The sequence below is a fragment of the Diabrotica virgifera genome, chromosome 9 (genome assembly GCF_917563875.1).
Source record: "Diabrotica virgifera virgifera chromosome 9, PGI_DIABVI_V3a".
In the NCBI taxonomy this organism is placed as follows: domain Eukaryota; kingdom Metazoa; phylum Arthropoda; class Insecta; order Coleoptera; family Chrysomelidae; genus Diabrotica; species Diabrotica virgifera.
The window spans coordinates 203,601,668-203,625,907 of record NC_065451.1 but is presented as its reverse complement, the minus strand read 5'-3'; the positions used below and the strand labels follow the sequence as shown (position 1 = coordinate 203,625,907).

The 24,240-nt window shown below is 31.9% G+C and overlaps 1 protein-coding gene across 1 annotated transcript; it reads left to right on the top strand.

The window, feature by feature from the left end:
• The first annotated feature begins 8,512 nt into the window (after positions 1-8,512).
• Positions 8,513-8,989, top strand: LOC126891611 (UDP-glycosyltransferase UGT4-like). Its single transcript, XM_050660793.1, has one exon. It carries the CDS (start codon positions 8,513-8,515, stop codon positions 8,987-8,989), a length of 477 nt encoding a protein of 158 aa, XP_050516750.1.
• Positions 8,990-24,240: the final 15,251 nt, after the last annotated feature.

Genomic DNA, 24,240 nt, shown 5'->3' with positions numbered 1-24,240 from the left:
GATAATATAATAAATAATACAGGGTGTTTCATTGGGAAAGTAACATACGTTGACTGTAGAAAGAGGACACTTAGGCGGTCTCAAAAATACCATACTTAATGGGTCTTACTCCATTAATAACAGAGATACTGGGTGTTTTATCTATTTTGCCATTTTCTTATTTGGTTCATAACGTTTTAACCACACCGTATATTTATTTTATATTCGGCACGCAAATATCCTTTAAGGTGTACAATAAATTAATTTATTTACAAATGTAAAAATCCAGGCCCGGATTAAAAAATATTAGAAAAATATTCCGACTCAAAAACAACACCCTGTACATTAATTTTTTTTAAATGGATTTTTTAGTTGAAAACAGGATGAAAAACTGAATTTAGTGGTATACTCTGAATTTTTGGCAAAATGATTTTTCTGGTCAAATTTTGAATTTGAATTCTGAAATTATGTGAATTGCGAGAGCACTAAGTAGAAAAAAAAATTAAATACAACTTACAACTTGTTAACCGCACTGTATATTTATTTTATGTTTAACACGCGAATATTATTTTAGGTGTCCAATCAATTATTTTATTTAAAATTATAAAAATTCCAGGTCTAGATTAAAAAATAATGTAAAAGTGTTCCGACCCAAAAACACCCTGTATATTATTTTTTTTAAATGGATTTTGCATTTGAAAAGTGGATGGAAAACTAAATTTAGTGGTATACTTTGAATTTTCGGCAAAATGATTTTTCTGATAAAATTTTGAATTTGAATTCTGAAATTATGTCAATTGCGAGAGCTCTAAGTAGAAAAAATTAAAATGCGACTTAATTTTAACCAATACCATTATTTAATCTAGATTGGTAAAATATAAAAAACATTTCAGTGTTTTTTTATTATCTGTGACAAATAGTTTATGGCGAATATTCATCTTTAAATAATGAATAAATAATAAAGAGTCAATAAAGAATACATCACTTTAATCAACAAAGTATCTAAAAATTATAACAAAACAGAGAAAATTTGCAGCATAACTATTCAAAACTAAAGTACTTATTCAAAATTACCACCATCAAAAATTACTGTTATGTGTCAAAATGTTAATATTTTACCAATTTAGATTAAATAATGGTATTAATTAAAATTAAATCATATTTTAATTTTTTTTACATTGAGCTTCGCAATTCACATAAGTTCAGAATTCAAATTCAAAATTTTACCAGAAAAATTATTTTGCCGAAAATTCAAAGTATACCATTAAATTTAGTTTTTCATCCTCTTTTCAAATGCAAAATCCATTTTAAAAAAATTTAATCTACAGGGTGTTTTTTGGGTCGGAACATTTATACAATATTTTTTAATCCGGACCTGGATTTTTTATTTGTTAATAAATTAATTGATTGGACACCTAAAAGAATATTCGCGTGTTAAATATAAAATTAATATACAGTGCGGTTGACAAGTTGTAAGCTGTATTTCAATTTTTTTCTACTTAGAGCTCTCGAAATTCACATAATTTGAGAATTTAAATTCAAAATTTGACCAGAAAAATCATTTTGCCAAAAATTCAAAGTACACCACTAAATTTAGTTTTTCATCCTCTTTTCAACTGAAAAATCCATTTTAAAAAAATTTAATGTACAGGGTGTTTTTTTTGGGTTGGAATATTTTTCCATTTTTTTTAATCCGGACCTGGATTTTTTACAATTGTAAACAAATAATTTATTGTACACCTTAAACGATATTTGCGTGCCAAATATAAAATAAATATACAGTGTGGTTAAAAAGTTATGAACCAATTAAAAAAATGGCAAAATAGATAAAACACAAGTATGGTATTTTTGAGACCGCCTAAGTGTCCTCTTTCTGTAGTTAACGTATGTTACTTTCCCAATGAAACACCCTGTATAAATTGCACGACAACTCTGTAGACGACATTTTAACAATGAATGTATGTAGAATTGTAAATATTTTATCTTAATTTTTAAGACACCTGTATATAATTTTTCTTAATTATTATTATTACGAAAACTAAATAAGAGTATCACGCATACGAACACATGTGCGGATCGGCTTGGGGATTTGGAATCGGAGTTATCTAAGGGTAAGAACAGAACAAGTGGGTCGCGGTGGAGGTGGAGGTCGCGGTCGATGTCGATATACATGTAAAACAAATACATTTATAGCCAGTTGCACCAACAAATAAACGATTGATTTTTTGATTTGTATTGCCCGTTTATTTTAAAATGCGTTGCACCGACATTTACTCGATTAAAACCGACAGTTTTTGATCTGTCAAAATTAACCACCCGATTTTCTGCGGTTATTTAAAAAATCGACTGTTTTTTACCTGACGTTTGACGTTTATTCCAATAACCTAAAAAATTCCAGTTGTTGATAAAAATTAAAATAAGATAATTGGAAAGAGTAAAACCACGTAAAACGTTAAATTTAATTATTTTGTCATTTAAAGATGTTTAGAGAACATCATATATCCCATAATACTCATCGTTCAATAATATGGAAATGCAATTGAAAATACTATTTTTAGTTTTTAAATACTTTTACATTATGGGTATATAAAATGGGGAATTTCTGGAGAATATATTATTAGGGAATAGTGGATATCCCAGTCCTCAACTACAACTACCCAATGACACATGACACCATTGCAGAATATTCAGACAGAAGTTGTGTTTTACAATTAATCACAAATCCCTTCAAGAATTGTTATTGAAAGAACATTTGATATTTTGAAGAGATTTCCCATTTTAACATATGTAATGAGATGCAAGTTACCTTTTCTTCAAAGAATAATATCAGCTTGTTCAGTTTTACACAATATTGCAGTCGATAATAGAGAAAACCTTGAAATAGTGGCAAATGAGTGTGCTGTTTATATTGATATATTAGAAGCTGTGGCAGTACATTTTCAACCAGAAGCTAATCTAATGCAACTAAATTGTGTGTGTGTTTGTTTAAAAATATTGTTTGACATTTAAAGCTAGCTTAAATTAATTTTATTTTTATTGGACTGCAGTTTGTTAATAAATTAATATAAATATTATATTGGTGACTGAGTTTAAGTACTTTATGTTCATTAGCAGGTTTTCAATAATAAATTTATAAATATTATACATGGTATTGGTGGTTGATCTTTTATCGTTTAAAATATGTTCATTAGGATCTATTATGACCCTCTCTTTTCACCTCTGGATAACTAGTTATCAGGAAGTTTATCTGACAGATTAGATACTAACAGATATCTGACAGAGAAAAACTTCCCGTTTACTAGTTATCCGGAGCTGAAAAGACAGATACTAAGGATACTGCTATATAAACTTCCCAATAATTAGTTATCTGGAAATAAAAAGACCTCTAATATCTAATCTGTTAGATAAACTTTCCGATAGACAAAAATAAAGTAGAAGAATTAACCTTTATGGTGGTTTTTTATTAATTTTTTTGGCAGTGTTTAAATAAACAAATACTGAGGGCCTGGAATGGATCATGAACAAGGATGTTCTAGGAGGAATGAAAAAAGAATTGGAGATTGTGTTTACCATTAAACACATAAAACTGCAATATCTGGGACACATATGAGAAATCAACACCGTTACTCCCTGATGCAGTACATATTGCAAGGTACAGTCAAAGCTAAGCGAAGACCCAGTAGAGGGAGAAGATCAATGGAACTGTTTCGAATCGCAGCTAGCAAGGTTATGATTGCTAATATGATTTCCAACATTCGAAACAGATAGGAATCAAAAGAAGATGGCATGAAAATGAAAGTGTATTACCTAATACTTTTGACTAAAAACTTTATAGATTCTAATCTATAAAAAGATTAAATTTTCAAATATAAATACTTGAGCCTTTGTTTTATTTTGTTAACCTATTGTTATATATCTGTTGAATTGAACTCTATTTTGAATCTAGAATTTTAACGAATCCTAACCTTTATTAAAATTTATTGAAATTACCTCTTTATATCTATAATAAAAAATATTTATTTCTATACAAAAATGTAAAATATATTGAGTTTAATAAATGAGTTAATGATATTCTATGTCTGATCACTGTAAGTAGTAACACTTTAAAATTATTTACATAATATTCCTTTTTACAACTTTTTGTAATAACTCTAGCTTCAATAAAATATTCTTTTTTATATTCGTTTGGGTCAAAAGTCAAAACATCAATAATCTATATCTGAGAATATTACTTTCTTTTCTTTTTAATAAATAAAACCCAACATACAACTTTAATGATGAAAGTTTAATCAAATATCAATCCCACAATAATATATAAATTATTACTCCAAAGAAGCGACAACACGATAAATTCAAAATACAAGTGAAGTTAGAGCTTTCTTCACATTTTTGACACGTTATGTCAAAATAAAGGAACTTTTATAATCATCTTACTGTGAATGCGGAAAAATTGAGTATCTAGATCATATTCTTCTAAAGTGTCCAATAGTATCCAAGCAGTTTAATTTGAGAATCGAACTTACAAAATTAGGAGTACCAAAGAATTCCAATGTTCAAAATATATTGCAACATCTTACCCATGAACAACTAGAGGCAGTGATTATTCATTTCATGCCCCGCTAACTCTAATAAAAAACATGTAATCGTATTTATTTTCCTTCCGTTTAGTCAGAGGCGCTGATGTCGGCATTGTGATTGGTGGAACATGACTTTTGACAAATAGTGCGCTATCTGTGAATCTGTAATCTGTGTTCGTGTTCGTTCGTTCGTTGTCGTTCACCATAGAAAAAAGTGTTGTGTGATTTGGTAGAATGCGATCTTACCCTTCAAAAAATATGTCACGTATTTCAGCACCTGGAAAATTGGAAGGATACTACAAATCTGGCCTCCACATAAGTGGTCTGTAGCTTCGACATGATAGGTGTGAAATTTTAAACGTTCTTGCTGTTGATTGGATAGGAAGGGTAGCGTTATCTAGCCTCCACGCTAGGTACACCATAGCCTCCATACGGTACTTCCAATATTTAATATTATTTTATTCAAGTGGACAATAAAGGTAAAACACATACAACTTTTGTTTCTTAATTATTTATTTATACAATAATGTGACATTTTACATACAAATATGAGTATTTAATTTCGATTAAATATATGTTTACTTGTTGAATTTATCGGCTGCACACAACAGCTGATCGGCCATTAGACCCAACAACAAAACGCGAAATAAAATGTGTATTTTAAAACTGTTGGATAAACAGTACCTACAATCAGAAAAACTTACCTTTAATAAGGTACTCGATTATGAAATAACAAAAATATCAAAAAACACGACTGAATATCAGCTTTTTATGGTGACACAAACTAAACACAAACACCAAACCAAACACATCACATAACCGACCATATAAAATAAGTGGACGACAACGAACGAACGAACACAGATTACATATTCACAGATAACGCAGGATTTGTCAAAAGTCATGTTCCACCAATCACAATGCCGACATCAGCGCCTCTGACTAAACGGAAGGAAAATAAATACGATTACATGTTTTTTATTAGAGTTAGCGGGGCATGGTCGTTCACTTATTTTATATGGTCGGTTATGATGTGATGTGTTTGGTGTTTGTGTTTAGTTTGTGTTTGTGTCACCATAAAAAGCTGATATTCAGTCGTGTTTTTTGATATTTTTAATCGAGTACCTTTTTAAAGGTAAGTTTTTCTGATTGTAGGTACTGTTTATCCAACAGTTTTAAAATACACATTTTATTTCGCGTTTTGTTGTTGGGTCTAATGGCCGATCAGCTGTTGTGTGCAGCCGATAAATTCAACAAGTAAACATATATTTAATCGAAATTAAATACTAATATTTCTATGTAAAATGTCACATTATTGTATAAATAAATAATTAAGAAACAAAAGTTGTTTGTGTTTTACCTTTATTGGCCACTTTAATAAAATAATATTAAATATTGGAAGTACCGTATGGAGGCTATGGTGTACCTAGCGTGGAGGCTAGATAACGCTACCCTTCCTATCCAATCAACAGCAAGAACGTTTAAAATTTCACACTTATCATGTCGAAGCTACAGACCACTTATGTGGAGGCCAGATTTGTAGTATCCTTCCAATTTCCCAGGTGCTGAAATACGTGACATATTTTTTGAAGGGTAAGATCGCATTCTACCAAATCAGACAACACTTTTTTCTATGATTCATTTAAACATTAACAAAATGGTAAATCAAGGCAACATTTTTAGGTTTTCATTTCAGTGTTGCAGCATTGATTAGAGCAAGACGAGATGCAATACAATCAAATGTACTGACAGATGCACAAGTAGGTATGCAAGCCAAGAAAGAGAGTAAGAAGAAGAAGGAACTTTTATTAAAGGATCTATGTTAAATAGGGTTTCGATATCTCTCTATTATCTAATAAAGTATCATAGTATCATCATAGATTATAATTTATAAAAATGGATTTATCATCAAGTTCATCTTCTGACGATTTGGAAGATATAATGCATATGCTACCAAATATAAGATCTGTAAGAAATCGCAATGAATTGTATAGTATAATAAGTATAATAAAGATGAATTTAAAACAAGGTATATTTTCCCATATAACAAGCTAATATTTTCCCATGCAAGGGCTTTTTGTTTATTTGTCACACCATCTGTTTATTTTCTATTATAAATTTATATTTAATTGCTAAATCTAAAATTATATCTTTCTCTAAACTAGAGAAGTGGCTTCCTTTATTTTCATCGTAAGTATGATAAGTATAATACAAACAAAATTGAAAGAAAACAAAACAATATAGTTCAATTCAATTGACATAACCTTACAAACTACACAAACAAAACTTTCTTTGACAATCTTTTTTGACAGACGACACTCGGATTCGAATGAAATAATCGAATGAAGTACGATGTTGCCACTTATATCACAGAATAGGAAACAACTTGTTCCTTATTCTGTGCTTATATATTGTCGGTTTGTAAACCAACAGTTTTTTTGAATAGGGCTTTTCATTCACAGTCATTTGTTTCGAGCTTCTGTCGTGTGTTACATAATATTAATATATCTACGTCATACGTCTCTAGTTTGTATCATTGTTATATACCAATAACGTATGACGTAAATATATTAATATTATGTGACACATGACAGAAGCTCGAAACAAATGGCAATCGATGAAAAGCCCTATAGTGCAACCCGTTTGAAAAATAACCATTGATCATTGATTTAAATCGTCGAATTGACGGTTAGCAAATCAGTTGATTTACAGTCTGTTGGTGCAACTGGGCATTAGTAAATGGAAGAGAACAGAGCAGGTAAGTCGCGGTTGAAGTTTAGCGCGATGCCATCCAGGTGGTTTACAGATAGATGCTTTTGAAAATAAAATGAGTTTGTTTTACATGGATGTCTACTGCGCGGCCTACAAGGATGCTTTCCTGTGATTGGTCCGTTCGAAGCCAAGTTGTCATTACCAGCGCTATCTGAGTTGATACTTTTTATATAATCCCTTTTTTTATTCAGTTTATTTTTGAATTTATAAAGTAATTAAATTCAGTAAATTTTTGAAATATGAAGGAGGATCTGATTATTTACAGCTGACATTTCATCACTATCCGCACTTGACTGACACAACATCGCAAAAGCACAGTTCATTTTGTCATTCAAATTTCATTAAACTACTTCACTTGATAGTGGTTCTAGCTCGACTGACAGCGCAGGTGACCTCCTTGCTATGTGCTGTCGACATCGACCGCGACTTGACTAGTAGCATCCACCGCGACCTACACCTCCACCTCGACCCACTTGTTCTGTTCTTGCCCTTGGAAGCAAGATAAACAAGTAGCCGCCTTGACTAATTTTAATAGTTTTCGTTTATTGGAAAAGGTCGGTATATACTTTGAACCAATATTTAATAGGTTGATTCTCAGGGGAAAACGGAAAAGGGAGATTAGATGTAAGAGATTTTTATTTAGCGTAGGGGTGCGAGAGTCAGTCGATTTTGAGATTCGAATGAAAGAGGCTGTATTTGGCGATAATCGAAAGGACGCGAAGTTTAAGACGTACTTGTATATTGACAAGCCGGTCATATATTAAGTAGATAAACGCGATTATTTCAAAGACAGTTTCTTTTGTGAGAACTCGTAAAATTTTAGTCGCAATTTCACAATCATTTTACACTTCGTCAATTTAATAGTATCTATAATAGTTGTCTATTTTATTAATTAAAACTGTTAAACATCACGCGAACTTTTATTACGATTGTTTTTAAAGAATCCTACATGTATATTTTGTGACTTGCAAATACTTTTAATTTATGGATAATTAAGTAAAAATTGCTAGCTTTTAAAATATCCCACTTTACATACATTAAAAAGCGAGTTATGTAAAAGTTCCTTAAATGGAATGGCAATTTCAAATAATTTTAACAGCCTAATAACTATTAATACAAATACAAAAGAAAAACATTTCAAACGTTAAGTAATCGTGTATTAACTTGAACTAACCATAGTAACCATGCTTGTATTGTTCGTGCTCTTAAACTCATTTAGCTTTATCCAGTGCGTAAGAATTTTAGGATTCTTTCCCACGCCCTCATACAGTAACCAGATAATTTTTCAACCGATATGGAAACAGCTGTCGTTACGAGGCCACAATGTTACCGTCGTTACTCCTCAGCCCCTTTATGACCCAAGTTTAACAAATCTGACAGAAATAGACATTCCTTTCGCGTATGATATACTATCAAAGTACGGGTGGCCAAACGAATATGTCAAGTTGGCTTCAACGTTGCATAGACTGGATTACCTGCTTCATGCAGGAAAGGAGTTGACAATGAATATCTGGGAATATGGACCAGTACAACACATTATCAATGATCAGCATGATAAGTTTGATTTGCTGATAGTGCAAGTGGCCTACAACGTAAATTTGCTGTTGAATAGCTTGGCATTCAAATTTCGTACTCCAATTGTTGGTAAGTCTGTAAATTGACTGAATACATTTTGTTGTAAATATCGTTGGTTTGGAAGAACACTGTTACAAGTCAAAAAGTTCCAATTTTCAGGAGCGACGTTTTAAAATTTTAATGTGCTAGTTTTCATTATAATTTTGGTAAGGTAAAAAATAAGAGGTAAAATCTTTTACAATATTAAAGAGCCCATTATTATCATTTAAATATAAATAGAAAAACCTTTCTTGTTCTCACCTTTCTACCTGTAATTAACATTTGTAACAGTTTTCCCAAAATTTGTTGAAATGTTACTGTATTGCTCATAATAATCAGGGCCGCGTTTAGGTCAAATGACGCCCTAGGCAATTCTCTAGTAGCCGCCCTTCAAACATGTACCATTTTTGCGAAAAAAAATGCAAGCAGAATTTTTTAATTAAATAAGAATGTTAAAAATATTTTTTATTCTACATCAGGCGTAATGTTACATATTACTATTATAAGTATGTTTAAGCGTTTTGACCTGTGCCCAATACATGCGTTTTAATGCATAATACGTAGAAATTGCCTGTTTGTAGGCATGCCTACTCGTTCGATTTTAAATGAGAGATGCATTGAAAACATTACTCAAGCACTATGTGTTTATAGCTTTGTTTAACAATAAAAAAAATAATTTTTAGCAATGCAAATAATCAAAACCGGTATAATTTGACATAAACTTTCAAATGCGTTGAGCAGAATTACTATTTTATTTTTTAATCAAAAGATATTCGGGTTCAAAAATTGCAATTTTTCGATATTTTGAAAATTCAACCGCGTTTATCTCAAAAACTATGCATCCTACGAAAAAACTTGTAATAATATTTTTTGCTTACAATGTTCCAAATAAAGATTTTGTTTTGCTAAGAATCACTGTTATGTAATTCCTCAAGTTCTTTGTTTCTAACAATCTTATCGACATCCGGATCAACTGTTCCGGATTCCATCAAAAAATTCGTGTTCTACGGGACAAAATACATAAAAAAACTTGGGTAATAAAGTAGGCCGTTGTATCCCCCACCGGCTCCCGCCAGGTAACTGACAACTTTTTTAGTTATTGTTGACCTATATGATGAAAACCTACATGTTTCCTGCCTAGAGTTCGCGTCCGTTTTTTAATTATTAACAATTTAGTGCAATCAAAGCAGTAGCTCCCCCTTCACTTACCATGACTAGTCACCATTTGAATTACATTTTTAAAAATTTTAGTAAAATATCTCCTTTTAGAATATGAAAAAAATGTTTTCTACGGACAATATTTTTAAAGTTATTCTAAATGTTTATAAACTAGGATTTTTTACTATATTATATAATTTTTTATCTTTTCTTAATACATTTTGATAGTATCACTTTTTTACTTTCATATAGCATACGCAGAATTGTCCTATCTTCATTATTTTCTGTCATTTGTTATTGCAAAACAAAGGTCTCTGGGATAAACAAATAGAATAACTTTTAAACTAATTAATGGATCGGTCTCAAATTTTGAGTGTTTGTTATGTACCCCAATACCCAACTTTAAGTGAAACACTACAGTTATAAGTTAGTTTTAGTAAAGGTTAACAATAAATAACGATTTTCAGTTATTTTGCAGTTTGCGAAGCAACAAATTAACTTTTTGACTTTCAAAAATCGTCATTTTGAAGGATTTTCAATGTTCTAAAAAAATACATTTTGCAATTTTATGTCAACTATTTAGCTTTTTAATTGAGTGCAAAAATTGTAAAAAATCAAGTTGATTGCACTAAATTGTTAATAATTAAAAAACGGACGCGAACTCTAGGCAGGAAACATGTAGGTTTTCATCCTATAGGGCAAAAGTCAACAATAACTAAAAAAGTAGTCAGCTACCTCGATATTTCAGTGTCCCGAACATGGTCTATTTCTTGCTTATTTCCCTGGAGTATATCTGTGCGACAACACGAACCATATCTACTTGTAATAATACAGTTTGAAAATCCCAACTCTAACTCGATGTCCTACTGTAGACAAGTCAAATCTTTAGTTTCTGCAAAATATGCAATATTGAAATGTTCAATGGCCCACTGCCTTTGCCCAGCTGCCGGTGGCCTAATAATCACTAACTTTATGACTTCCGCTCTTTTTGAATGAATATTGTTAAGATCACAGAATGTTATGTTTGTTTTATTTTTGTTATTAATGCAATTTGTTTTATTCTATTTAGAAGTGAATGCCCACTTCTATTTCATTGATGGATGAACATACATACTTCTTATTCAATTTTAATTTTTATGTACAAATATTTCTTTGTACAGTATTTTTGCTGCCCTCTCACAATTTGCCGCCCTAGGCAACTGCCTATATTGCCTAATGGATAAAGCAGCCCAGATAATAATTCTATATAAACGCACATATCCTGTAAGGAATACTTACCTAAGACGAAATGTAACTTGCCCAGGAACCGAAGCTTTTCACCTCGCAATTTTTACAGAATGAATCGATTTGCTTGAAAATTTGAGAATAAGTAGTGGATAGTCCAAGGATCTAAATCTATATTATGCCGAAAGGCGCTTTTACCATGGGGGTGGTTGCCACCCCATCTCGGGGTGGAAATTTATTATTGAAGATATTCTTCTTTAGGCGCGATTCGATTGAGGTTAAAATTGTACATAAATCTGCGCGCCTGCGCACACAGACAGTATGTAGTTCCTTGCTAATCTTTCAAGATAGGTATTTATGTATCTGTATCCGTGCAAATAAGTCATTAAAAGAATATATTAGTTTTTTTAGTAAATGTATTATTTATTATAATTCTTGTGTTTTTGGATTTGTGTTTCTCTGTAGTACAATAATAACATATTATGTAGGCATAACATTTTTATACTATGTCTCGCCGTGTTGTGTAATTATATCCGAAACTTACATGTCAATTAGAAGGACCTCGCTGGTGTAGTTGGTAGGGCGTTAGCTCCGTGATTGGAATGCCGCGGGTTCGAATCCTGGGCGATTCATTTTTTTTATTTTTGGTTGTTTTAATAAAAAATTTTTGAAAGTGGTAGATAAAAAAGTTAGTTTAATTTTTAAATAAAATACAAATAACCTGTTAAGTATATTTACTTCGTTGAAATTACCTATATAATAGAAGAATATCTTCTTTCGTGCGTACAAAGTACACACACATTCTTTTTTATATTTTAGCTACAAAACATGATAAAAACGTTCATTCTAAGCAAAAAATGTTTTATACATTATTTTGATAAAATTAATAGTTTTCGATTTATTTGCTATCGAAAGTGTTAGTTTTATGTATATAGAAAAAGTCAATGTTTTACCAATTGTACCTACTCATTTACGATTCACTCAATTTTTGCCGCAGAAACAATTTTTTCCACCTACCTCTACCGAAAGTATACTTTTCCGGACCTGATTTTAGGGAGCAAAGTTGTACTTTTCCTCCCTAGGGAGGAAAAATTTTTTCCTCCCTAGGGAGGAAAAGTAAAAGTGACGTCATGGTATTTCATTCATGAAATACAACTTATGGACGCCCTGTACAATATCTATTTTCTATTACGTAAGTATCTATACATTTTAACGTTTATTTATAAAACACACTGTATTTTGTAGAATGGTAAAAAACAGTAAATTGTTATTTTGATTTAACAATGTTTACATTAATAATTTGACTTATATGTGACAGTTGACAGTTATATTGTACCTACTTGTTTGTTTTGGTTCTAATAAATTTTGTTGGTTAGTTACGTAAATAAATGAAGTAGAAATGAAAAAATGACGTTATTTGAGGAAGGTGGAAAAACCATATGTATAACATGGGAGTAAAGTGCCTTTTCCTCCCTTGAATGATTACTGCCCTCCGCTACGCGTCGGGCAGTAAACTTCATTCTCGCGAGGAAAAGTAGCACTTTCCTCCCTTGTTATACAAATAGCTATTTCAAACCAGTTTCTTGGGAATTAAATAGCCTACAATTTCATATTTAAACATTTTTTCGTATCCCTGATGCTAATCTTTCTATTCTGAAGAAAATGGCATTTTTACCAAACTACAAAAATTCGTTATTCGCTTTTTACTCTAGTTTTTTTAAAACTAATCATTTTAAGCCACTTAAACTTCTAGAATCTATTAACAATACATAAATAAAGAATAATGAATAAGACCAATGACTAAAACACCGCTAACTTACATTTTTATGCTTCCAATCGTATTTCTCCTTTTTTTTTCAAAAAAATATATTGATTTTTTAACAGTAACTTTTTTATTTTTTATCTTAGAAAGTATGTTAAAAAATAATTTTTTATGTTTTTACAAGATCTATAAGCGTATTATTATTAAATCTTTTAAGAGTCCCCAGTCGCAAAAAGAGGTGACTTTGAAAGGATTGGTAAAGGTGGTTTTTGGATCTTATTACAAGTTTTAATTGTCAATACTTCATTAATTTTTGCCCTAGAAAAAATTTTTGCAAATCAGGCTCTTGGGAATTAAATAAGCTACAATTTTATATTAAACATTTTTTCGTATCTTTGATCCTAATCTTTCTATTCTGAATAATAAGCAATTTTTTTTCCAAACTACAAAAATTCGTTATTCGCTTTTAACTTCATTTTTTTAATACCAATCATTCTAGGCCGCTCAAACTTCTAGGAACTATTAATAATACATAAATAAAGAAGTCAAAATAAGGTCAATGACTAATTTGAATTAGGGTGGTGATTAGGGCGGTTGCTTCCGATTACTTTTTCTCTGAAAAAAATAGGGACTGAAATTCTTTTCATTATATGTTACTTAATTTTTGAGCTAGAGACTTTTTTTCTATTTCTGAAGATAGATATTTTGAAATACTTTAAATTAGTTTGAACAAGCTATCCTCGCAGAGTGCATAGTTTTCCCGTCATTTGACTTTGAAACTACAATATTTAGCATTTCACGAAGAGGAGCTAACATATAATAAAGTATAGCTCGATTACTGTTGGTCTTAAAGAAAATTTAAAAAAACGATTTTGTTTATTTTTTCAAAAGGTACATTTTTGTTAAGTAAAGTAGTTTTGATAAAACGAAAACTTTTGGAGTTATTAGCAGAAAACTTATTCAAAACATTGATTTTTTTGATATAGAACTAACACTTTCGATAGCGTATAAATCGAAAACTATTAATTTCATCACAAAAATATATAGAACGTTTTTTGCTTAGAATGATTGTTTTTACCAACTTTTGTGGTCAAAATATAATAAAAAATTTCCACCCCCCAGATGGAGTGGCAACCACCCCCATGGTAAAAGCGCCTTTCGGCATCATATAGATTTTGATCCTTGGACTATCCGCTACTTATTCTCAAATTTTCAGGCAAGTCGATCAATTCTGTAAAAATTGCGAAGCTTTGTCCTTATACTTGGACTAAACTGTCTTGCATTAAAAATTAAATACAAAATCCCCAAAACAATACGTTCCTTTTTTAACTTGTAACACTGTTCTCCAAAAAACAGTGGTAACTTCCACAACAACTGAAACACAACTATATTGCGACGCTCTTCCATAAAATGTAATGCATGGGTTTGACAAAGTCAAACTGTTATAAGTCGCCATCTAGCGGTAATTAGATGAGTGCAACTTCTGACAATTTTTCTCATAATAAAGTTTAACATTTATAGTTGTTTAGAGGGTAAACCTAAAAAATGGCAATTTTTGAGTTATGACGTTCTTCTTTCAAACCAACGATATGGATAACCATCTCGTTACAAAACGAAACCAAAGCCGTCGTATATTTCAGTTCGCTTAAAGAGCGCTATAAGCACTCTGACCGGTTTCAAAAGTTGTTAGTTTATCACAAGAGAATGCATATACAGCTACATATCTCTAAACAAACTAAATAGACCGATCAAATAAAAATACAATACATGTAAATCAAAATGTAATTTCGTACAGGTTGGAATACATTTCTTATCAAAGTTCTGGTCAAAACAGATATTTTCAAGAAAGTATATGATTCATATGAGGGGATCATTGTTTAAATAATTAAAAATGCTTTAGTTTTGCTCAAAATTTACTTTTTTAAGTGCTGCGATAATTCATGTTCATATTAAGGCTTTTACAATTTTTTTCTGCAAAGCTGAAGAAACAGTCTTTTATATAAGACTTACTAAATTAAATTTGACGACCTTTAATTTATTTAAAAAATTATAAATCAAAATTAAAAAACAAGTTTCCAAAAAAAATATTATTTGCATTATAAGTAAGCACTACCAAACATTTTGTTTTGCGCCAAAAGTTGCACCAAAAAAATCTGCAATAAAAAATGGAGGTTTCTATTTAAGATTTTAAAGTAACCCCCACTCCACCTCTTTGGGGGTTCGTGTCTGGTGTTATTCGATAGATCTTTGAAAAATATTAAACAAGTATTTTTCAGTTTTTCGATCTGATGTTCATTTCGTGAAATATTCGCTTTCTATTTGTGAAACTTTGTGCTTCGTCCATTTACTCACGCCCCTCTCAAATCGTTAGATTTTTTAAATATACACAGTCAGAGCCCCCGCAAAGCTGAGCGGCGCCCGCGTGCGGCATATATTTTAGCGCCCTTAAATCTACTATACCTATCCACTTATGAAACAAATCTATATTTTTTTATTTTTTACTTGTAATAAAACAACAGAAATTGCATGAACTCAAATTTTATTTTTCTTGTAACTGATTTGTTTATTCTAATGGACTTTCGGCCCTGGGTAATAATGTAATATTTCATTCTGCGTTTAAATTTTTCAAAAATATTTATTAGTTTTTTCAGGATTCGAAAAAAAAATGAGTACATTTAAAAAAAATGGTTCAAAATTTTGCGCCTACGCTCATACGCTCATACGCTCTAGAAGGCGATAGCTTAAATCTAAATTGAATTAAATGGGTGTTTTTCTTGATTTGACTGCAGCAAATTCTTTTATATTATTTCAAAGTCAATTTTATTGACGAGCTCGTGCAGGCAAGTAGCCAGGAAATGTGCTTGAGGGGGGTCCAAACACAACTCAAATTTTTCGTTCGATTGGGCGAAAAGGTATTGAAAAAATATTCAGAATAAATTTTAGATCCATATGCAAAATTTGAAAAAATCTATTTTAACCCTGGAATACTAATACAGTCGAACCCGCTTATTAGAATCCCTGTTATAGGAATATCCCGGTTTATGGAATATAAATTCAAGTTCCCGAAACATTTCCATTTACGCCTTAATAAATTTATCTGTTTATTGGAATAGGATCTAGCTAGATAATACCGCTTATTAGCATATTTTGCAGGTCAAAGAATATTTTTTTTACAAAAATTTAAATTATGTTTGGTATTATGGCTTGTCGTCAACGGCCTGTAAGTAGTGCTGGATTAGATATTATTAGGGTAATAAATATTTATTACTTTGTTACGAATACCAATTCGATCTTTAGCATGGCCGACAAATGCATGGGTCATAAAATAATTTCTATTTGTCTACACAAAGGCACTGTTGCCTGTTATAAAATTGTTAGAAGCAGTTTATTTAGAATTCACTCAGAGAGTACCTACTTGTTTGCAAGATGTAATTATGGCTTTGTTAAATTCGAAAAGGAGAGAAAAAAACAAGAATGTAACAATCCATTTCTTGACGCCAATAAAACTTCTATTCAACCAGTGGATTAAGGATGACCACTCGGATTAACAACGAAAAAGCTATAATTACCAATAATTTCTCAAGAAAAAAAAGTAATTTTGTTATATTATATGCATTTTAATAAGAAAATATTTACATATCTACATATTGCATACATTTCATATTAATTATTGATGTGATCTTGATTATTGATATGAGATAATATTCTTATATGTTACTTAATTTAATCAATGTATTAATACTAATCTAATTAATTAACCAGATCACATATCAATATGTTTTCAATCTCAGGGCGAATTATAAATTAATTACTTACTTCCGTGGCTTCTAGTGATGTTCTCCTTTGAAAACTAGCTCGAATAGCTCTCGTTCCTGCTTGTGTCGTGATGCTGTGTTCTACCTTTTTCGAAACTGCTATCAGCTACCGGGACACTCTGGGCTCAAGGAGGTTCTTTTACTCTTGACCTGGCCTACTTCTCGTTCCACGATAGATACTCCACACTCACGGAACTACACCGGCTTTCTCACTCCTCGAACACTACCGTCTACTACTCGACTTCACTTCTCGACAGCTCAAAACATTCTGATCCCACTTTGTCATTCATTCACCTACTTTCTAAATATCCCTTCCAGATTCACAAATCAATCTTCCACCACCAACTCTCATTCGTAATATTCCTCAAAACCAATTTTTAATCTTTCTAAATATGCTTAATGGATTTCAAAAGAAAATATTTAATTCCCATTCTAAAATACTTTCTAACTATTTACAAATTTTAATGACCTATTCTCTCTTTCAAATGAATCTTATTTAGCATAGGCTAATGATCGAAACCTTCCGCGAAAAACGATAATGAACTATCATCTATTTCACTGAGTTTTATTTAGCATAGGCTAATGATCGACCTTCCGAGAAGAACGATAATGGTACGCGTCATTCACTTTGTTTATCTAAGCACATTGTTCCGAGTTTCGTACGCTTATTCTAATCACTTCTTAAAATTAAATATAACAATTTGTTGTATACAGGTTGTTCTAAATTTATATGCCCGAGGTTGAGAAAATTAAAAATATTTTATATTAAAGTGAATTTTGTTTATAATTATCAAATTTTAATTTTTATATCAAATAGAAATATAACAAATCCCCGCCTTGTATTCGATAAAATTTATCTGCATTTTTAAATAAATTTTCTCGAGGCAAAACCAACTCCCTGTATATTTCATTACTTTAATCTATGTCTTATACCCTAACTTACTATCTACTTCATGTAATTCTGTCTTTTATTCGTGATATTTGTATACATCGTGAATATTATAAATTCCTCGGATCTTTTCCGAGTTCCTGTGCCTCAACTCATAACTATTTATCCCATTTTCATTATTCACGATGTACGGGCCTTCGAAAACAGGCATCAACTTTGCGCAAATGCCACCAGGAAGATTTGATACTCGTAATGCCCTCACGAGTACTTTTTCACCCTTTTGGAAAGTCACTGGTCTTCTTTTTCTATTTTGTTCCTGTCTTTGGATATATTTTTCGTTGCTTCGCCGTAATCTTCTCTGTACGGTTTCAATCACCTGTTGATATTCTTTTGGCTCTTGGTCTTCCCATGGCCTTATCGGCAATACACCCTTCATGATGTATTCTGGGGTCTCTTTTGTTACTGTGCTCGGAATTGTATTTAGATACCTTTCTATTTCCGCCATTTTCCTGTCCCAGTGGCGATGTTGACCATCTGTTGCAATGCGAAGAAATTTCGTCGCTTCCTGTATGAATCGTTCCGAAGGATTACTCTGTGGATGCCTGATGCTGACAAAATTTGTCTCTATTCCTCGTTCTCGAAGTTGTCCCTTGAAACGATCATTTCGGAAATACGTTGCATTGTCCAGTAGGATCTTTTTTGGTGTTCCTACTATGGCTATAAAATTGTCGATTTTTCTTAATATTTCCTCCCCCTTTGTGGTGCGGCAACTATATAATTTTACGTATTTTGAAAACACATCCACCATTACCAGAATATGTTTGTTCCTTTTAGTGGTCATAATTAGATCGCTTAACATATCTATTGCTACAATGTCTAGTTTGTTTCGGGCTTCAATATTTTTGGCAACATTTTCGTTTTTGAAATTCCGACTCTTATATTTTTGACATACATCGCACTTCTGGGTAATTTCCTTTGCAATGCAGTAATCCTGTCGGCTGATGTAATTTTCCCTAAAAACGAGCCAAACTTTTCTGCTACCGATATGCCCATTGTCCTCATGTAATTTCTTTATTATCTTTTCGGCCAATGTCTGTGTCACTAAATATAGTTCCTTTCCGTCTATTCTCTTAAAATATATGTCATTTTCTACTTCCGCTCTTCTTTTCTCTCTTTGCTCTAGGTCTTCTTGGTTTGTCCTTATCTCATTTAACGAATATATCCCTTCTTCTTGTATTAATCTATTTAGTCCCACCTGTAGAGTAATTGTTTCCTTTTTTCCCGTGTCCTCATCCCGTGTTAGAGCGTCGGCTATTATGTTGTCTTTTCCTTTTATATATCGGAACTCAAAATCATACTCCTGTAATAATAGAATACCTCTATGTATTCTATTATTTACTAATCTATTCTTCATGATATGTACTAAAGCTGCATGGTCTGTTTCGATTGTGAATTTTGCTCCCAATAAGTAAAACCTCAATTTGTTTACGCAATATAGTACACTGGCAAACTCCAATTCTGTAACACTATATTTTCTCTCATGTGTTTTAGTCACTCGCGATATAAAACATATCGGCACTTCTTGGTCGTTTTGTATTTGAGACAGAACTCCTGCAAATTTTTGTATGGACGCATCAGTTCGGAGTATAAAAGGTAAATTGTAAATGGGGTGGTATATTTTCGTTCCTTTTGCGAATTCTCGTTTTAATGTTTCGAAAGCTTCCTCCTGTTCTTCTTTCCAATTCCATTTTATTCCTTTTTTAAGCAACTTTATCAGAGGGATTTCCATTTGGCTCAAATCGGGAATCAGTTTTTTAAAATAATTAATCGTGCCAAGAAAACCTCTCAATGTTTTCAAATTCGTTGGTCTTGGGTATTCATCTATGAGCTTGACTCTGTCTTCGGATAATCTTACTGTTTTGGTGTCCAATTGAAAACCCAAATAAATGACTTCTTTTTGAAAAAATTGACATTTTTCAATGTTTAATTTCAATCCCGCTGTGTCCAATTCTTCCAGAATTATTTCTATGTGTTTCAGATGACTCTGAGTATCTTGTGAAAAAATTAATAAATCATCGATATAATGAACTATGAAATCTTCGTGGCGATTCAAAATGGTATGTAGAGCTCGGACGAGTGCAGCACAAGCACTCTGCAATCCAAACGGCACTACCTTAAACCGGTAGACAATACCATCAATAGAAAAAGCGGTGTAGTTTCTACACTTTTCAGCTAACGGTATCAACCAAAAACTGTGTTTTAAGTCAATTTTCGAAAATATGTGTGACCCGGTGATTCTTCCAAAAATGACCTCGATGTTTATAGGTGATTCATATTGTGATACAGTGTGCTGGTTGATATTCCTGGCATCTAAACATAATCTCAATTCTCCACTGCTTTTCTTTACTATCACAATCGGGTTAACATACGGTGAATCACATCTTTCGATGATTTGATCTTCCAACATTTTATTTATTTCTTCTTTCACCTCTTGTCGATACTTGTATGGAATCGGGTAAGTCTTTGATCGAAAATTTCCCAAGTTTTTCACCTCAAATGAATGTTCGTATTTTTTAGCCACTCTGTTTTCCTCATTGATCAAATTTTCGTAGTTTCTTAACATCAACCGCAATTCTTTTTCTTTCCCTTCTCCACATATCAATTTTCTGTCTTTTTTCTCAGATTCTTCACACATGTTTACCGTGCATTCTGCATCCTCGTTTGCATATACCTCCTCTTCAAATACCACTGTTTCAATCATATTCTTTTCACTTTCATTTTTTAGCTTTATTTCTTCTTCTCCTGAGCCCGTCTCTTCTTTTGAGGAATCCCAGGTTTCCTTTGTTTCTGATACTCTCAAATTTTCTTCTTCTGGGCTCAACTCTTCTTTTGAGGAGCCACAGGTTTCATTTTCTTTTATCTTTTTCTGACCTTTTCTCCTTTTTCTTCTTTGTCCTTGCTTCGCTGCCAAATTCATTTCCACTGTTTGTTCTTTACCTGATTCGTCCGTATTTTGTTTCTCATGTTCCTTGTCCTGTTCTTTTTCTTTTTCTTCTGTTAGTTTCATCGTATTATTTTTAAAATCTATCACTACATGTTTTTCTGCCAATTCGTCCACTCCTACTATCATGTCATGTGACATGTTTGGCATTATTACACATTGTAGTGCATACATATTCTTGCCCAGTCGTACCATTACTCGTATGCCTTCATTTATAGTTGCCAATGTCCGTTTGTTTGCGCCCACTAAATTTACCCTAGGTATTTTATAAATTAAATTTGTTAAGTTAACTTCTTCTATTAGTTTTCTGTTGACCAATGTTATTTCAGATCCAGTGTCTATCATAATTTTAATTGGTTTCTCGTTGATAAATCCATCCACAAATTTTAAATTAACTCCATTTTTCTTTTCGTTGTTTCCTGCCAATTTAATAAACTCCTTGGGGTGACAAAAGATTCCTGTTTGATTTTTGGTTTTTAGTGAGCGCCGTCGTGAAAAGACGCCGGTTGCTCATCGTTGTTTATATTTTCGTCATAATGTCTCTCTCCGTCATATTCATCTGTCTGGGTATTATTTACTTCTCTTCTATTTTCTCTTGGTCTGTCGGATCTGTTTCGGTTTTCTCGATATCCCTGTTCATTTTGTCTACCATTATTTCTGTTTTCTTGATTTGAGCGTGTGGTGTTTCTATTCTGGTATTCTCGATTTCTGTCCTCATTCCATTGCCTATTTCTTTGTTCATAATTTCCTCTTCCGTTGTCTCTATTTTCGTTTTCCCTTCTGGGATTAAAATCTCGTCTTGTATAGTCCCTCCTATTTTGATTTCTATCTCTGTAATCTTGTGTTTCTCGGGGCCTGTAATCTTCTCGCGACCTTCTTGGTTTTCTTTCTCTTAGACGTGATTCTCTTATTTGTAGGAATTGGCATAAACTATCTATGTCTTTGTAATTTTGCAATGTGATATGGTCTTCCAGAGTTTCCTCGAAATGTCTTGCAATCAGTTCGACTAATTGTTCCGATGAGTAATTATATTGTAAATGTTTTGCATTATTGTAAATTTGCAAAGCATATGTCCTTTCTGATACACCCATCCTATCATTGTATTTCCCATTTTGCAATTCCTTGTTAATTTCCAATTGTTGGACCTTTCCCCAGAAATAATTCAAAAATTTTTGTTCAAATTGTTGCCAATTGCCGAATTCTTCTTCTTTACTATCGAACCATAGGCTTGCTTCATATTTGAGATGGTTTCTGATAGTTTCTTTTGCTGTATCGAAATTTCCGATGTGTTGTATTTTCTTTTTCAGGCTATTAATGAACGGCACTGGGTGTAATCTTCTTACATCCCCGCCAAACCTTATCTTCACGTCATCTGTGCTATGTATAACCATTTCTCTTCTTTCTCCGACATTTTGTTGCGTATTGATTTCCGCAATCTTTCTTTCCACTTCTTCTATGTCTGCTTGAATAGCGTTTTGCAACTTGTTTTCCAAACTTTCCATTTCTTTTTTCTGGCAATTCGTTAACTCCTTCATTTTATTTTGAATTTTCATTTCTTGTTCTTTCATGTGGTCCTTCATTCTCATTTCTTGTTTTTGCATGTGAACTTTAATTTTCATTTCATACTTTTCTATGCGTTCCTCTATTTTCTTATTGTTCTCTTCTATCGCTTGTTTTGTTTCCTGTTGATTGTCATCCATTTTTTTCTCCACTTTATCCATTTTCTGATCCAATTTTTGTTGTGTTTCATCCATTTTTCGATCCACTTTTCGTTGATTGTCATCCAGTTTTTGTGACTGGAGTTGCATCAGTTGTAATAGTTTATCTATTCCTGATAATTCTTGCTGTTCTGATGCCATGATTGTCGTGTCTAAAATATCTTCTTGGTCTGAATGTTCTTTTTGTTTTTTGTTGTCCTTGCTTTGGCTTCTTGTCACAGACATTTGTTTTCAAGAAGTATTATCCCCGCCAAATATGAAATTTTACTAGTATGTTACCAAGACGACTTTTTTTTTACCCAAATATTATAAATTGTCAATAAATATATCAAATGTAAATATCGTAAAAATAAAATATTAAATCAGTTATGTAAAATTTGTACCTAAAGAGATCTAAAATTTTATGTTATCAAATGTAAGTATCTCACTTTTTACCACAGGCATATAAATTTTCAAATATCGGCTTTACTCTTTCTATCCTTCAAATTTGCCACTAGAAATACTTTACAATGCTTTCCACGTTGGACGACAGTTGATGTGATCTTGATTATTGATATGAGATAATATTCTTATATGTTACTTAATTTAATCAATGTATTAATACTAATCTAATTAATTAACCAGATCACATATCAATATGTTTTCAATCTCAGGGCGAATTATAAATTAATTACTTACTTCCGTGGCTTCTAGTGATGTTCTCCTTTGAAAACTAGCTCGAATAGCTCTCGTTCCTGCTTGTGTCGTGATGCTGTGTTCTACCTTTTTCGAAACTGCTATCAGCTACCGGGACACTCTGGGCTCAAGGAGGTTCTTTTACTCTCGACCTGGCCTACTTCTCGTTCCACGATAGATACTCCACACTCACGGAACTACACCGGCTTTCTCACTCCTCGAACACTACCGTCTACTACTCGACTTCACTTCTCGACAGCTCAAAACATTCTGATCCCACTTTGTCATTCATTCACCTACTTTCTAAATATCCCTTCCAGATTCACAAATCAATCTTCCACCACCAACTCTCATTCGTAATATTCCTCAAAACCAATTTTTAATCTTTCTAAATATGCTTAATGGATTTCAAAAGAAAATATTTAATTCCCATTCTAAAATACTTTCTAACTATTTACAAATTTTAATGACCTATTCTCTCTTTCAAATGAATCTTATTTAGCATAGGCTAATGATTGAAACCTTCCGCGAAAAACGATAATGAACTATCATCTATTTCACTGAGTTTTATTTAGCATAGGCTAATGATCGACCTTCCGAGAAGAACGATAATGGTACGCGTCATTCACTTTGTTTATCTAAGCACATTGTTCCGAGTTTCGTACGCTTATTCTAATCACTTCTTAAAATTAAATATAACAATTTGTTGTATACAGGTTGTTCTAAATTTATATGCCCGAGGTTGAGAAAATTAAAAATATTTTATATTAAAGTGAATTTTGTTTATAATTATCAAATTTTAATTTTTATATCAAATAGAAATATAACATTATATAATGTATTCATTCACATACATGTAATGTAATTTGGTATTTAACACATACATAGATAAGTACTAGTTACACTACTGTATTATTGACGTAAAAAGACCTAAAACCATTTACATACACTGATTATATCGTATATAGGTACATATATGATATACATATTGGCATAGTATGTAATAAAACTACATATTGGCATAGTATGTAATAAAACTACATATTGGCATAGTAT

Excerpts from the sequence above, each read along its gene's own strand:
- LOC126891611 (XM_050660793.1), top strand. The coding sequence starts at position 8,513 with ATGCTTGTATTGTTCGTGCTCTTAAACTCATTTAGCTTTATCCAGTGC.